The sequence below is a fragment of the Erythranthe guttata genome, chromosome 9 (genome assembly GCF_056151865.1).
Source record: "Erythranthe guttata isolate IM_541 chromosome 9, IM_541, whole genome shotgun sequence".
Classification (NCBI taxonomy): Eukaryota; Viridiplantae; Streptophyta; class Magnoliopsida; order Lamiales; family Phrymaceae; genus Erythranthe; species Erythranthe guttata.
In genome coordinates this window covers 2132958-2151914 of record NC_142541.1, presented here as the reverse complement: position 1 = coordinate 2151914, position 18957 = coordinate 2132958, and the positions used below count along the sequence as shown (strand labels likewise).

Below are 18957 nucleotides of genomic sequence, written 5' to 3'. Positions count from 1 at the left end.
AAATTCTTGCAAAAACTATGATGAAAATGAAGTTATGAATTTGTGGTTGAGGAAACAAGTTATGGATTTATGGATTTTGTCGAGCTCGAGGCCAAGTTTTTTTTGAGTTTTTTTTTTATTAATAAAAAATAATTAAATTATAATAAAACAAATTCAAAATAATCAATAAAGTGTAATTATATTTATATTTTTAATATTTATTTGTTTTTATATCATTTATATAATATTTTATAGGGTAAATTACTGCCACCCTTGAGGTAAGGTCAAATTACGAAAAAATCTTCATGTTTGGGTAATTACAACCACCCCCTTCAACTATAAATCTTCTTACACGTTACGGTTTCAAATTTAGTGGAATCTTTTAGATTATATTATTATATGGAATATTCACAATTTTGTACCCGTTTTATCTCATTCGAGCTCCACATTTTGAAGCAAGATGATCATAAGATGTGTTCTTTGGCTTGTATATATCAGATTGTGGTGCATCAGAATTAAACTGTATTTCTGCACAAAATTAGTACAAATTAGAGAACATTCCTGGAAATTTAGATGATTATGTTGAATTTGACACCATAAGGGTGGAGGTGTTAAAAAAATCATACCAAGGGGGTTAGATGTAATTATCCAAACATGAGAATTTTTTTCGTAATTAGACCATAACTGAGGGTGATTGTAATGTACCCTATTTTATATTAATAACATTATTTAAATAAAAAATTAAATACACACACACACGCACACACACACAAGGCTCGCGTGAGCTCACGAACAACTAAAAAACATCGAGTTCAAGCTCGAAAAACTTGAGTTCAAGTTTGAACTTTTTTCGAACCGGCTCATCGAGATCATGAACGGCTCAACTCGTTTGCCACCCCTAATTTAAACTACAAACTTTTAAAGCAAATACAGAAGATACTTTATTTTGGAGGTCCAAAGTGCAAAAATACTTTATTTTAAGGTGAAAAGTGCAATTAAGTCATTATTTATTAGATATATATTTTAGATGTACAAGGCTCTACTAAGGAATTTATAGCAAATCAATGGTGCATACCGAAACCTATAACACACATACACACACACACACACTATTTTACCCCAATTGTCAGCTTTTATCTTTCAACAATTATTCTAATTCTAAGCACCAATTTTTGTTCACAAAATTGCGGTATTGGTATTTGAATCATAGAGTAACTAAATCTTTATTTGAACTCACCTTATTAGTTATGTGGTTGATGAAAGTGAAAAATAGAGTACAATATTTAATGTTTATCTAAATTTTGTGAATTAAGTCGTATATTCTAATAAGTTTATTTTATGTTTTCATTGCGTTTAATTAGTTAAGTAAAAGGAATTGTAATTTATTTATTTGTGGGTATATATAAGTTGAGAATATCGTTACCCTTAAAACGAAAAGAAAACAAGAACCGTATGAAACCGCATGAATCGAACCAATAATAAAACAAAGAAATGGTTTATATTTTGTAGAAACCGGTTGTATCAATATGTGTTCGCTTTTGGTATAGACCGTCTGTCGCGAACCATACATGCATGCACATGTACCATAGGTATTGGCGTCGTTTTTTGCCTTTGAAAAAATGCGTGAATTTATGGAAATTATGAGAACATTAGAAAAAATCAAAATCTCCTAATGAAACATATATTTTGTTTTGATATTTGCAATATATATATATATATATATATATATATATATATATATATATATATATATATATATATATATATATATATATATATATATATATATATATATATATATATATATGACTTTAAAAATAAACTCATCAATTGATACTTATTCATGAAAGGGTCCAGATAAAAAACTTTTTTACAAAAAAATCCACACATTGTCCAGAGGTTTGTAAAGACAAAAATAGTATTTATAATACGTATTAAAGGGACGAGGCTAGCCCCTAAACCTAGAATATAAAGATGGTTGGTCATTGACTTATGAACAAAAATCATATATATATATGGGGGAATATGCCAAACACCCTCCATTCGGTTTTTTATTCTTGATAAATCCATAATTAATTAATGGTATTTGAGATAAATCCATTGTACTTGAAAACCCATATATACCCTCACTCATTAGTATAATTATTAAACTAAATATTACATTAATTAATACCAAATCCCTCCCAAAAATAAATCAAAACCCTAATCAATTCCAAAATCAGATTGCCGTCCCCCAATTCACGGTAAAAAACCACTCCGCCCCTCATCAATGCCCCACAGCACGGTTATTTTTATTTTTTTTTTGTTTTTTTGGTTTTTTGTTTTAAATTATTCCATAATCTACACCAAATCTTCTCCAAAATTTATTCCCTTCATCACGCAAATTCAGTTTTTTTTTTCTTTATTTTTTTTTTGTTTACTGGTTTTCTTTTATTTCGATTTAAAAGAATATTTTGTAATTATTTATTATTTTTTTTTCGGTTTTTTGTTTTAAATTATTATTTTTCTTATTTATAGTTTTCATGTTTTTTATTTTAATTTTAAAAAATGGTTTTATTTTTATTTTTGTTTTTTCAAGGTTTTTTTTTCTTAATTTCAATTTGTTTTAAATGATTTTTTTTTTCCAGTTTTTTTAAGTAAAAACCACTCTATATAAACATGAAAACCACTGTTTATAAACAGCTACATAAACATGAAAACCACTATATATAACAACTATATAACATGAAAACCACTATGCATAACAACTATATAAACTTGAAAACCACTTTATATAACAACTATGTCAACAAAAAAACCACTATATGTATAGAGTTATATACAAATCTGTACAAAAATTATTGAAAACCACTAATTTTTGTACAAATTTTTATAGTGGTTTATGTAAAATATTGAAAACCACTATAAAAAATATGTATAATTATTGAAAACTACTCTGTATACACAGATAGATAAACATGAAAACTACTATATAATTAAAGTACTTCATTGCAAACATATCAAACAATACAAACTATCAAAACGATAAATTCTAATAAAACCGACTTTGAAAAACACCATCTTCTCTCTTGTGAACGAGCATAGATGTTAGCATGTTCTTCTTATTATTACATTTCTCAAGGATCACTCACCTAGTCATCCCTTCCACAATCACCCCCCCTGTTCAAGAAACAAAAAATAATATTCAAGAATTAATCACTAAATAAACCACTTTTAATTTATAAAAAGATAATATGTTTGGGGTGTCATCATTTTATTGAACAATTATTTACGACGTGCAATACATAAAAAATCAAAATAAATTAAAAAATATAAACTGGTGAAAAACATGAAGAATATAAGAATGATTACTACCCATTTTGGATTATGAAATTAACAGACGATGAACATTCATTCATACCGTAAATCGAACTCAATATAACGAATTCAACAGAGTACTTATAAGAGAGAGAGAGAGAGAGAGAGAGAGAGAGAGAGAGAGAGAGAGAGAGAGAGAGAGAGAGAGAGAGAGAGAGAGAGAGAGAGAGAGAGAGAGAGAGAGAGATTACCATGATTGCAGTAGAGAATCAAAAAGTTTGTAACGATGAAGAGAAATATATTCTGAAGCCGGCTTGGAAAAAATATGTGAGAGAGAAAAGTTGGGTGAGGATGATGGCGGCTTGGAAAAAATACGTGAGAGAGCAAATAGTTTGAGAGTAGGGTTTGGGAGTTTGGATGGAGATTATAATAAATTAATATTAAATAATAGAATTATGCCAAATAGGAAGAAGGGTATAATTGTGAAATTATATTAATTTTTATTAATTAAAAGGGTTTTGGATTTATCTTAAAAATGGTAAAAAAAATTGGACTCATTGTAATGGGAGGAGTCTAACGAGGGGTGTTTGTCAAATAATCCCTATATATATTGTTTCAATTGTTTTAAATTCCAATTATGTGGACATGATTTTATATTTCAAAAATTCAAAATCTGCTCATTTCGCTATTAGTAACTTTAATTCTATTTAATCTTTAAAAAAAAAATAGGGAGCTTGGCAAAATTTTTGGATCGGTATCAGTACGTATTTTGTTTTGGTCTAGAACAGCCGTAGTGAACCGTATGTGCATCAGTGCATGCACATGTACCCTACAAAGCGCGAATATATATATATATATATATATATATATATATATATATATATATATATATATATATATATATATATATATATATATATATATATAAACACATAAAAAAATACCAAAATAATCTTTATCGTTCAATAATGTGGTAAGAGAGAATTAATACTTAAAGTTGAATTAAAAAAGATAAAACCTGAAGAAGAAAAAAAAAAAAATCAAACAAATAAACATGGAACTCTAAAGTGATAGATAATATGAAAAAAAAAATTAAACTATAGTCACTGTTGTTGTGGAGGTTCAAAGCAAATTTGCTGCGTTAATAACGATATCGGCAAGCAGTTGTAGGTCGGAATTCTCTTTAGTGAACGCGGACTTGAATGGCGGACTGTTCAAACCATCTTCACAATAGGACGCATCGTCCTCGACTTCGGATGCAGCTTCGTTAACGCCCACGTAATCTTGTTTCTTCAGATGGTCTCTTGCAATACTAAGACCGTTCAAAGAATTTTCGTAGTACGATTCGCATGACTGGTAATAATATTTCAGTTTACTATTGGTCTCGGACAAATGAAGTGTGTGAATCTTGGCTTTCGTATCCGATGCAGCCGTGGAAGCCATGTCTATCGCGACCAAAGCAAGATCAAACATGCCAGCAGCTTTAGTACGAGCATCTCTCCCGAGAACGGTCTTGCAAAAATTTGGATCGCGAGTCTTGCTACATAAATCTTCAACGACTGCGGCACTTACGAAACAACAACAACAACAACCACAAATCACCAAACTCAGTAAGAGAGTAGTAGTATATGAAATTGACATTGTTATGAATATTCTTCTAAGTGACTTTTTGATTTTGATGACTAGTGCGTTTGCGTTTGTGTGTGTGTACATATATACATATATATAGATTGGCACATAGCCTACTACTAATACATGCAATTCCCTTAAATCTTTATTCAATATCATGGAAATTTTTTATTGTGTCAATCACACGTTCCAAACATATTTAGTATTAGCGTTTATTGTTTTCTATATTGTTATTATTATTTATTATATTATTATTATAAATATATCTTGTAATCTTGGTATGTATATCTTTTAGTTTCTAGTTTCACAATTCTTTCTTTTTCCAATTCTATATTTCCTATATTTAAATTAAGGAGAGAAAAAATCGATGATAAATTAATAATGGTGAAAATTCAAATATATTAATAGTTTCCTATATATTTAACCATTAAGGGCTCGTTCGGTTACCTATATTGGATTAGATTGGATTAACCCCCTACTGACTAATTAATTATTTAGTCAATAGCATGTTCGGTTTCTTAGATTAGATCTTCTATTAAATTTGTTAAATTTAGTTACTATATATGAATTGTCTATAAAACCACTTAGTTTAAAATAATACGATATGATTTTAAGGATAAAATTGTCTTTTTCCTTTCTAATCACCCCCTATTAAATTAATCTCTGGGGGAGGGGTGCTACTAATTTAATGTAATAGTAGCATCTAATAGCGGGCTTTGATTTTAGTAGCGGGTTTAAAAAAGTGTGAATCTTGTCAACCGAACGTGTTATTAGCCCCTACTATTTAGTCAGTAGCACCTTATAGCAGTAACCGAACGAGCCCTAAATATATTAATTATTAAACAAGATGCATCATCATGCATGCACGAATATCATGATCGTATTTTAAATATATGACTTTATCACTTTGTTTTATTTTATTTGTTTATTTCTTTCGATTCACTAGAAGGGGATTATTTAAAGTTTGGTATTTAACATATATAAGATTAGGGTTTTTTTTTTTTTTCAAGAATCACCCATTTGTAATTTATAATTGTTGAAAAAGTCCTTGTGTTAAAATTATTAGCAAAAATCTCCCTATAAAAATTAGTCAAAAGCCAATCAGGTCCCTACGAGCTGAATGTGTGTTGCACACGCGGATTTCACGACTCGGGGTATGTTTTTTACCTGAAAAGACCAAAATACCCTTTCAAACATAAATTTAGAAGATTATAAATTCACCCTATAATTTTTGAATGACCCAAAATAAAAGTTTCATAATTTTCTTTTATATTTAATATAAAAAAAATTCATTTTGTTTATTAAATTGAAATATTTTTTAAAAAAAATATTAGGGGTAATTTTGTCATTTCATTTAAAGAAAAACCAATTTGAATGTGAGGAGTCGTGTGCTTTGCAAAACATAACTTAGGAGAATTACTGCTAATTTTTTAAATATATGGTTTTTTTCAACAATTAGAGATTACACAAAACGTTCTATATGTGCTAATAAGAGTAAAATGCAAAATGTACCCCTGTGTAATCTTTAAATAGCGAAAACCCCCCTATGATAAATAAACTAGCAAAAACCCCCCTATGTTATTTAAATAGCACACTCGGCCCATTACTCATTTGAGGGTTGACTTCATGTAAAAAGACCCAAATACCCCCGGGATTTTGCAATTCATAAATTCTTATATTTTTAAATATTTTAATTATTTTAGTTTTGTTATATCCTAATTATAAAGGTACAATTGGGGTCTTTAATTTATTTCTATTTTTATTATCACATAATTTTTGTATATATTTTAAATTATCCCTACCTCAAAAGAAAACTTAAATTTCATTATTATGTATACTTAATTTGATTAACAAATTTTTAATAATTTTTCAATTTTATTATTTACTAACTTTTAACAATATTTTAATTTTAAAACAATCAAATTAAAAAGAAAATATATATACATATAATATATATACATAAAAATGTATTTTAAGGGTCAATTTCGTCATTTTACGTCCAAAAACCAACTCCCAGTCGCGCAACCCGCGAATGAGCCACACACAAGTCAACCAGGAGGGTTTTTGCTAGTTTATTTATCACATGGGGGTTTTTGCTATTTAGATATTACACAGGAGTACATTTTGCAGTTTACTCATAAGATTAGCCTAGAGATCATCCCCTTTAATTTAATATTGAAGTCAGGCCCAACAACTCCTAAAGCACTTTCCAATGAACCCATATCAGCCTTAAAAAACGACGTCGTTATATGAAACCCTAAATTTCAAAACTCCCATCTGAAACCCTAAATTTCAAAACTCAAGAAATTGAAGAGAATTTTTGCCTAGCTGAGCTTCCAAGGTTCAACTCGGGAAGGACTTGAGGTGGAGAGTTCATATTCATGAAACCAAATTTATTGAATTTGTTCAAATTTTATTTTCATAATAAATTTTAAATTGTTAGGTCTTAATTTGCAAATTGTTTGTTCGAAGTTATTGATATCCTTCTCGTATTCACTCATCGATCCAAATTTTTGCAATTTACAATTTTGTTGAATTCAATTTGCTAGCAAAACGAATTGATATAGTCTGATATCGAGTTGATTAAAACATAAATGATAAGGAAAATATATAAAAATATTAAACTATTCGAACTCGAACAAACTCCAAACACTTTATTAGCATCATTGTATTGAAAAATATAAACTAACTCGATTCGTTTTGTTGCAAAGACTATAAAGTAGGGGTCCAAATCGGAATGGAATTTCTGAATCCCACCAATTCCGATTCGAAAATATTCGAATTTGAAACCATATTTTTCATTCGATTTTCCGATTCTTCCGAATTTATTTGGAACGGAATTGGAATGGTATATAAAATTACCGGATATTCCGATTTTTCGATCCGATTTTAGTTCCGAATATTTCTACGGTTTTTCGAAATATATAATAATTTTTTTATGATATATTTTGTAATTCGATAATATAACTTATGTTACATTTTATATGAAAAATATAAATATCAAAGGTTCAACGTAAATTAAAACCTTAGAAGAGATTAGTAGAGCTTGCCTCTTTTGGCAGGCTCAAGCTCTAGCTCAAGTCTATTTTGTCGAGATCGTCGAGTTCCTTCTTTTCGGCTCGAGCTCAATCTAATAAAGCTCAAAACATAAATAAGAAAACATATTTCTTTTTTTCATTTATATGGGCCTATGTAATAAAGCCCAAAACATGAATACAAAAACATAATGCCAAACTAAAAGGGCCCAAAATGGTAAGCAAATAACCGAGTTTTTCAACACAAAATTCTCATGTTTCATTTTTATTCCTAGATTTTTTTTATGGTCTTTATATTTGAATTTAATAATTTGGCTCTTTAGCATTATAGAATTAATCACAAAAAAGAGCTCTATGCATAACAAACAAAATCTTGCAAAAACTATGATGAAAATGAAGTTATGGATTTGTAGTTGAGGAATGAGTTGATAAATTATAACAAGGTTGGTAATTAAAAGGGCCTCGTTTTCGATTTTCGCCTCAGGCCTCCGTAACCCTGGGACCGGCCCTGCACCCTTATATACCCAAATGAGTTGAGCTTCCCACTAATAACCGCTAATTGTATGTATAGGTCGAAATCAAAAGATATGTAATTTTATGAAAGAATGAATGCTGCATTTTCAATAGTAGAGTAGTTGACCAGTTTCATTTTGGTCACATACCACGTGCAATTTCAATGTTCGCACCAAAATGATAGGACTTTTAAAAAAAAAAAAATTTGATTTAAATTAGGAGCGTGAACGAGCCGAGCTCGCCTGTTTTGGCAGGCTTGAGCATGAGCTCGTCGAGTTTATTTTTTTGACTTGAGCTTAAGCTCGAGTCGATTTTGTCGAGCTCGAGGCCAAAATTATTTTGAGTTTTTTTTAATTAATAAAAAATATTTAAATTATAATAAAACAAATTCAAAATAATCAATAAAGTGTAATTATATATATATTTTTAATATTTATTTGTTTTTATATTATTTATATAATATTTTATAGGGTAAATTACGGCCACCCCTAAGGTAAATGTCAAATTACGAAAAAACCTTTATGTTTGGGTAATTACAACCACCACCACCAGCTATAAATCTTCTTACACGTCCACCCTTACGGTTTCAAATTTAGTGGAATCTTCGAGATTATATTATAGGAATATTCTCAAATTTGTACCCGTTTTATCTCATTCGAGCTCCACATTTTGAAGCAAGATGATCATAAGATGTGTCTTTTGGCTTGTATGTATCAGATTGTGGTGCATTAGAAACTGTATTTCTGCACAAAATGAGTACAAATTAGAGAACATTTTAGGAAATCTAGATGATTATGTTGAATTTGACACCATAAGGTGAAGATATTAGAAGATTCATACTTGAGAGGGTTAGATGTAATTATCCAAACATGAAGATTCTTTTTGTAATTTGACCATAACTCATGGTGGTTATAATTTACCCTAGTTTATATTAATAACATTAATTAAATACAAAATTATATATATATATATATATATATATATATATATATATATATATATATATATATATATATATATATATATAAACTACAAACTTTTAAAGCAAGCACAGAAGAATTAAAGAATCACCCAAAAACTTATGAGTACTTCTTAAAGCTACTTGCCAAAAACAAATTATAGGAAATTATACAAACACGAGATCGAAGGTTTACTTACTCGGTGTAACTCCGATGGATTTAACAAACATTGGATTCAACGACTTGTGGTTGTAGTACCTTGTCTCTTTATTACAAGGTGCATTGCATATAGTAAAATGTGTTTTTGCTTGTACTGATGATGGTCTTAGAGATGCAAAATCCTCTATTGATCCATAGTCAACACCATGATGATTTATTATGTTTCGACGTTGTAAAATCTAATCAACTTATTTTGGAGGTCCAAAGTGTAAAAATACTTTATTTTAAGGTGAAAAGTGCAATTAAGTCATTATTTATTAAAGATATATATTTTAGATGTGCAAGGCTCTACTAAGGATTTTATAGCAAATCAATGGTGCATACCGAAACCTATAACACACATACACACACACACACACTATTTTACCCCAATTGTCAGCTTTTATCTTTCAACAATTATTCTAATTCTAAGCACCAATTTTTGTTCACAAAATTGCGGTATTGGTATTTGAATCATAGAGTAACTAAATCTTTATTTGAACTCATGTTATTAATTATGTGGTTGATGAAAGTGAAAAATAGAGTACAATATTTAATATTTATCTAAATTTTGTGAATTAAGTCGTATATTCGTATAAGTTTATTTTATGTTTTCATTGCGTTTAATTAGTTAAGTAAAAGGAATTGTAATTTATTTATTTGTGGGTATATATAAGTTGAGAATATCGTTACTCTTAAAACTAAAAGAAAACAAGAACCATATATACGGTTCAGAGGTTTGTAAAAGACCAAAATAGCCCCTCACATTTTATATGCTCCCATTTCATCATTTAATTTAAGTTAAAATTAGATTTTTGTTGTCAAAATTGATTAAATTGGGGTTACAATTAAGACTTGTGTGTAATTTTGCCATCTGTGATATACATTAATTTTTCCAATATTTATAATACGTATTAAAGGGATGAGGCTAGCCCATAAAATAGTAAAGATGGTTGGTCAAGGACTTATGCACAAACCATATATATATATATACATATATATATATATATATATATATATATATATATATATATATATATATATATATATATATATATATATATATATATATATATATATATATATATATATATATATGTATGTTGATTATTTGCCAAAACTCCCTAGTTACACATGTACAGTTACAATGAGTCCAAAATAAAAAATTATATTTTAAGATCCAAAATATTTTTAACTAATAAAAATTAATTAAATCTTACTATTATAATCTTATAGTAATCTATGTTTAACCATAAATTTCTACAGACTTTTATCCATTATTTATCACGTCACCTCTCTCCAACCCCCCCCCCCCCCCCCCCCCCCCCCCCCCCCCCCCCCCCCCCCCCCACCCCCCCAATATATATATATATATATATATATATATATATATATATATATATATATATATATATGTATGTATGTTGATTATTTGCCAAAACTCCCTAGTTACACATGTATAGTTACAATGAGTCAAAAAAAAAAATTATATTTTAAGATCCAAAATATTTTTAACTAATAAAAATTAATTAAATCTTACTATTATAACCTTATAGTAATCTATGTTTAACCATAAATTTCTACAGACTTTTATCCATTATTTATCACGTCACCTCTCTCCAACCCCCCCCCTCCAACCCCCCTCCCCCCCCCCCTCCCCACCCCCCCAAATCCAACGACAACCCTCACTAAGCTTTCTAATGCAGTATATCTATCACCCACGACAGATACGCGCATAGCAAATGTCAATTTAATGCTGTTAAATTATCAAATTTATTTCATTTTGAAATGAAAAAAATAAATTACATGAATAAAACGGAAAATATCTTATGTGTAATTAGAAACGGGGGCAAGATTTGGGGGTTCTAAGAGAAGTAATGTATAGTATTCCTCCCCTTTCATGTGTTGCGTTTGTAATTATGTGTTGTTTTTATTTTTATTTTTGAACGTTTTAAATTATGTATGTGTATGGATTTTAGACTTTTTTGTTTGTGAATTAATATAATCATTCTTATATTCTTCATGTTATTCATCAGTTTATTTTTTTTTTTAATTTATTTTGATTTTTTTAATGTATTGCACGTTGTAAATAATTGTTCAATGAAATGATGACACCCCAAACATATCATCTTTTATAAGTTAAAAGTGGTTTATCTAGTGATTAATTCTTGAATATTATTTTTTGTTTCTTGAACAGGGGGAGTGATTGTGGAAGAGATGACTAGGTGGGTGATCATTGAGAAATGTAATAATAAGAAGAAGATGCTTACATCGAGTATGCTCGTTCACAAGAGAGAAGATGGTATTTTTCAGAGTCGGTTTTATTAGAATTTATCGTTTTGATAGTTTGTATTGGATTTTCTTTGTGGGTTACGTTATTTACATAGTGAATTTTGATATGTTTGCAATGAAGTACTTTAATTATATAGTGGTTTTATGTTTATATAGTTGTGTATACATAGTGGTTTTCAATAATTATGTACATATTTTTATAGTTGTTTTCAATATTTTACATAAACCACTATAAAAATCTGTACAAAAATTTTAGTGGTTTTCAATAATTTTGTACATATTTTTATCTAACTCTATGTACAGAGAGTGGTTTTTATGTTGACGTAGTTGTTATATATATAGAGTGGTTTTCAAGTTTATATACTTGTTATACTTAGTGGTTTTTATGTTATATATAGTTGTTATACAAAGTGATTTTCATATTTTTATAGTTGTTTATAAAGAGTGGTTTTCATATTTATATAGAGTGGTTTTTATTTTAAAAAACTAGAAAGAAAATAAAAAAAAATACCATTTTAAAAAATATCGAAATTGAGAAAAAAGAAAAACCAAGACAAAACGAAAATAAAAATAAAACTATTTTTTTAAATTAAAATAAAAAATATGAAAAATATAAATAAGAAAAAAATAATTTAAAATAAAAAACCGAAAAAAATAATTACAAAATTTTCTTTTAAATCAAAATAAAAGAAAACCATTAAACAAAATAAAAAAAAAGAAAAGGGAAAAAAACTGAATTGGCATGATGTGGGGAATAATTTTTCGAGAAGATTTGGGTGTAGATTATGGGTATAATTTTTTTTTTAATTAAATAATTATACTAAGTAATAATTAGTGGGGGCATATATGGTTTTCCAGGCCTATTGGATTTATCTGAAATATCATTTATAAATAAATGATTTATCAAGAATTAAAATCCCAATGAAGGGTGTTTGGCATATAACCCCATATAATGTGTGTGTGTGTGTGTGTGTGTGTGTGTGTGTGTGTGTGTGTGTGTGTGTGTGTGTGTGTGTGTGTGTGTGTGTGTGTGTGTGTGTTGTTTCAATTGTTTTCTAAATTCCAGTTATGTGGACATGTTTTTATATTTCAAAAATGAGATTAAATTCTGAGCGGATGAGCCGATATTTAATATAAATTGGATTCCGCCGATATTTAATATAAATCGGATTCCACTAATTTATCGGCATGTAACACTCTTAAATCTTAATAAATCACGTTGATTATAATTAGGGTTAGAGAGGGGTTACGCTAAAGGGGTTACGAAATTAGGGTTGGAGAGGGGTTACGATAGAGGGGTTACGACTTACGGGTTATGCTACGGTTTTTTTTTTTTTTTTTTTTTTTCAATTATTAGAATCATAATTATATTTTTAATTAAACTATCCATGTGTCAATCATTCTATGGCATCCGATTTTCCTATTAAAACATGTCATCCGGTCTAAATTTGCACCCTTCAAAAATTCAAAATCTGCTAATGAAATATACATTTCGCTACTAGTAACTTTATTTATTTTTTAATAATCTTTAAAAAAAATAGGGAGCTTGGCAAAATTTTTGGATCGGTATCAGTACGTATTTTGTTTTGGTCTAGAACATCCGTAGTGAACCGTATGTGCATCAGTGCATGCACATGCACCCTACACAGCGCGAACTAACAAATATATATATATATATATATATATATATATATATATATATATATATATATATATATATATATATATATATATAAACATATAAAAAAAGACCAAAATAATCTTTATTGTTTAATAATGTGGTAAGAGAAAATTAATACTTAAAGTTGAATTAAAAAGGGTAAAACCTCAAGAAGAAAAAAAAAAAAAAAAACAAAAAAATATGGAACTCTAAAGTGATAGATAATATGAAAAAAAAATATTAAACTATAGTCACAGTTGTAGCGGAGGTTCAAAGCAAATTTGCTGCGTTTATAACGATATCGGCAAGCAGTTGTAGGTCGGAATTCTCTTTAGTGAACGCGGACTTGAATGGCGGACTGTTCAAAGCATCTTCACAATAGGACGCATCGTTCTCGACTTCGGATGCAGCTTCGTTAACGCCCACGTAATCTTGTTTCTTCAGATGGTCTCTTGCAATACTAAGACCGTTCAAAGAATTTTCGTAGTACGATTCGCATGACTGGTAATAATATTTCAGTTTACTATTGGTCTCGGACAAATGAAGTGTGTGAATCTTGGCTTTCGTATCCGATGCAGCCGTGGAAGCCATGTCTATCGCGACCAAAGCAAGATCAAACATGCCAGCAGCTTTAGTACGAGCATCTCTCCCGAGAACGGTCTTGCAAAAATTTGGATCGCGAGTCTTGCTACATAAATCTTCAACGACTGCGGCACTTACGAAACAACAACAATAACAACCACAAATCAACACCAAACTCAATAAGAGAGTAGTAGTATATGAAATTGACATTGTTATGAATATTTTTCTACGTTTGTTTTGAATTTTGATGCTAGTGTGTTTGTGTTTGTGTTTGTGTTTGTGTGTGTATTATATATATAATTGATGCACATAGCCTACTACTATAATACATGCAATTCCCTTAAATCTTTATTCAATATCATGGAAATTTTTTATTGTGTCAATCACACGTTCCAAACATATTTAGTATTAGCGTATATTGTTTCTATATTGTTATTATTATTTATTATATTATTATTATAAATATATCTTGTAATCTTGGTATGTAAATCTTTTAATTTCTAGTTTCATAATTCTCTCTTTCTTCAATTCTATACTTCCTATATTTAAATTAAGGAGAGAAAAAATCAATGATAAATTAATAATGGTGAAAACCCAAATATATTAATAGTTTCCTATATATTTAACCATGAAATATATTAATTATTAAACAAGATGCATCATCATGCATGCACGAATATCATGATCGTATTTTAAATATATGACTTTATCACTTTGTTTTATTTTATTTGTTTATTTCTTTCGATTCACTAGAAGGGGATTATTTAAAGTTTGGTATTTAACATATATAAGATTAGGGTTTTTTTTTTTTTTTTTGCAAGAATCACCCATTTGTAATTTATAATTGTTGAAAAAGTCCTTGTGTTAAAATTATTAGCAAAAACCTCCCTATAAAAATTAGTCAAAAGCCAATCAGGTCCCTACGAGCTGAATGTGTGTTGCACACGCGGATTTCACGACTCGGGGTATGTTTTTGACCTGAAAAGACTGAAATACCCTTTCAAACATAAATTTAGAAAATTATAAATTCACCCGATAATTTTTGAATGACCCAAAATAAAAGTTTCATAATTTTCTTTTATATTTAATATAAAAAAAATCATTTTGTTTATTAAATTGAAATATTTTTTAAAAAAATTATTAGGGGTAATTTTGTCATTTCATTTAAAGAAAAACCAATTTTAATGTGAGGAGTCGTGTGCTTTGCAAAACATAACTTAGGAGAATTACTGCTATTTTTTTAATATATGGTTTTTTTCAACAATTAGAGATTACACAAAACGTTCTATACGTGCTAATAAGAGTAAACTGCAAAATGTACCCTTGTGTAATCTCTAAATAGCGAAAACCCCCCTATGATAAATAAACTAGCAGAAAACCCCCCTATGAAATTATTTAAATAGCACACTCGGCTCATTACTCATTTGAGGGTTGACTTCATGTAAAAAGACCCAAATACCCCCGGGATTTTTCAATTAATAAATTCTTATATTTTTAAATATTTTAATTATTTTATTTTTGTTATATCCTAATTATAAAGGTACAATTGGGGTCTTTAATTTATTTCTATTTTTATTATCACATAATTTTTGTATATATTTTAAATTATCCCTACCTCAAAAGAAAACTTAAATTTCATTATTATGTATTTAAAAAAATATATACTTAATTTGATTAACAAATTTTTAATAATTTTTCAATTTAATTATTTACTAACTTTTAACAATATTTTAATTTTAAAACAATCAAATTAAAAAGAAAATATATATACATATAATATATATACATAAAAATGTATTTTAAGGGTCAATTTCGTCATTTTACGTCCAAAAACCAACTCCCAGTCGCGCAACCCGCGAATGAGCCACACACAAGTCAACCAGGAGGGTTTTTGCTAGTTTATTTATCACATGGGGGTTTTTGCTATTTAGATATTACACAGGAGTACATTTTGCAGTTTACTCATAAGATTAGCCTAGAGATCATCCCCTTTAATTTAATATTGAAGTCAGGCCCAACAACTCCTAAAGCACTTTCCAATGAACCCATATCAGCCTTCAAAACGACGTCGTTATATGAAACCCTATATTCCTCTTTTCGTCTTCCCCAAAAACTCCCATCTGAAACCCTAAATTTCAAAACTCAAGAAATTGAAGAGAATTTTTGCACAAATCCAGCCTAGCTGAGCTTCCAAGGTTCAACTCGGGAAGGACTTGAGCTGGAGAGTTCATATTCATGAAACCAAATTTATTGAATTTGATCAAATTTTATTTTCATAATAAATTTTAAATTGTTAGGTCTTAATTTGCAAATTGTTTGTTCGAAGTTATTGATATCCTTCTCGTATTCACTCATCGATCCAAATTCTTGCAATTTACAATTTTGTTGAATTCAATTTGCTAGCAAAACGAATTAATATAGTTTGATATCGAGTTGATTAAAAAAAAATCAACGCTGGAATCTGGCCGGAAAAAAAAAATTATTTTCTGAAAAAAAAAGTTTTGGGGGTTAATGTGATATATTTGTTTAAATTCGGAGTAAATGTGTAATATTAAAGAAGTTAGAGCATAATGGGTAGAATTGATAAAAATTATATTATGGAGGGTATTTTAGACTAAAGACATGGGGATGGGTTTAATTGATAGACTGTTTTTTGTGTGGACCAAAATGAATTTAAGTTCCATGTGATGAGCCTTTTTGTCATTCGCCATATATATATATATATATATATATATATATATATATATATATATATATATATATATATATATATATATATATATATATATATATATATATATTTAATAAAGCTTATGAGGGGTGCTAAATCCTACACTAAGAGTTACTTAATTCCGCACATAAATAAAAAATATTCTCTCTCTACCAAAAATATTCTCTCTCTACTAAATATTTTCTCACTTCTCTCTAACTTTTTTTAGGGTTTCCACACAAAAAGTTACTAAATCCCGCACATAAAAAAGAATTCTCTACACAAAAAAAAAAAAAAATCTCTTTATGCTCTATTTTTTCGACTTCTCTCCAACTTTTTTCTAGGGTTTTCAAAATACTAAGAAGTCATCAAAAGTCGTTTTTTGTTACGTAATTATCATCAACTAATGAGTTCAATACCTTCTAACGACAATCCACTTAAACCTGATGTAAGATTTTAATTTTTTTTGCTAAAAAATCGTCATACGCAGGGGCAGACAACCTGGAAGACGAAACAAATAGCGCGCACATGTTGGGCGCGCAGTACACTGTATTCGTGTCCAAGGTGGGCGCTGTCTTTGATGCGTCCGCTTCTACTTTAAATGCGATCCGATGTTGTGTTTTTTTTTTTTTTTATATTTTTTTTCCAGGATAATAGGGAAGTTGATTATTCTGAATATTTTTTAGGACTACAATTGTTTAATTGTAGAGCCGATTTAATACAGTGGGCGAGAGACACAGCTGAAAGCCATGGCATTAAGCTAAGTATAGGTCATACTTTTTGTGATAGAGTATACGTCACCTGTGATCGGTATGGAAAAAAATATGTGAAACGGAAGAATAGAGGTGTAGAAAGTACAAAATGTACTGACACGAAAAAATGTAATTGTGATTTCCAGCTGAAGGGGGCTCTACAAGCAGAGGATAAATGAGAATTATCTATAGTTTACGGGAAGCATAATCATCCTCCGACTTCGAAGCATGGTCTTTATAAACAACTCTCGCATAAGTAGTATGAAGTTACCGAGATGTTGACGAGAAGTCACGTGAAGCCTAAGAAGATTTGAAACTATCTTTGACGTGAAGATTCAAATATTACCACTTCGTTGAAATACATTTATAATGCAAGACTCAAAATCAAAACTAAATTAATGGGCAGAAAGACAGTTATTCAACATTTGATGCAGGGTATTGATTAGAGCAAGTATATACAACGACACCGCGCCGATTCAATGACGAATGAGGTTATTGACTTGGTGTTTGTTGATCCTCGAATTCCTAATATGCTGAAGTTGTTCCCGTGTGTCATACTCATCGACGAGGCATCTGTAAAAAAAACAATTACGAAACATATTTATTAAACATTTTAAAAAAAACATTTAACATACATTAAGCATTTATTAAATATTTGATAGTTATTTAATATTTATTAAACAAGTCTAAATATTTATTCAATATTTATTAAATAATTTTTAATTATTAAATATTTATTGATCATGTATTCAATATTTTAAATTTCTAATTATTTAATTCTAAAATATTTTTAACATTTATTCAGTATTTATAAAGTATTAAAATTTTATTAATCATTAAATATTTATTAAAAAAATAATAAATAATTGAATTGATATGAATTAAAAAAAAAAAAAAAAAAAAATTATGAAAGAAAGCATCAGCCCTTCGCTTTCAACCTAGCCGCGCCTCGCAAAACCCCACACCTGCCATGACGTGAATTTCATGGCAGGCACCCCACCCCCCCTCCCCCCCAAAATCCCACATCTACCATGGACGTATTTCATGGCAGGCCTTTCATCACCCTCTACCAACCACCATATATATATTGACAAGTAATAAAATTGAATTGAATTTTTTTTTTTAAGAGAGAGAGAGAGAGAGAAGAAAAATTTATTGTACTGTTAATTAGTAGAATTAATTTGAGATAGAAGGATTACCTTGATTGTAAAATAAATTTCAGAAGGTTTTCTTCAAGTTCGAATCTCGAATTATAATACTGTTTTTATGATGTTTTTGTGCAAACATGAGGGGAAAAGAACTTGTTTGGGGGAGAGAATAAGACCGACATTTGAGATTTTAGAGAGAGAAA

General features: G+C 28.9%; 2 protein-coding genes across 2 annotated transcripts; both read right to left on the bottom strand.

The window, feature by feature from the left end:
* Positions 1-4398: 4398 nt before the first annotated feature.
* Positions 4399-4719, bottom strand: LOC148767857 (pectinesterase inhibitor-like). The gene has a single exon (XM_088823359.1). It carries the CDS (start codon positions 4717-4719, stop codon positions 4399-4401), a length of 321 nt encoding a protein of 106 aa, XP_088679485.1.
* A 9113-nt stretch (positions 4720-13832) lies between these two features.
* LOC148767856 (pectinesterase inhibitor-like) lies at positions 13833-14354 on the bottom strand. Its single transcript, XM_088823358.1, has one exon. The coding sequence runs from the start codon at positions 14352-14354 to the stop codon at positions 13833-13835; it is 522 nt and encodes a 173-aa protein (XP_088679484.1).
* Between the last annotated feature and the right edge of the window lie 4603 nt (positions 14355-18957).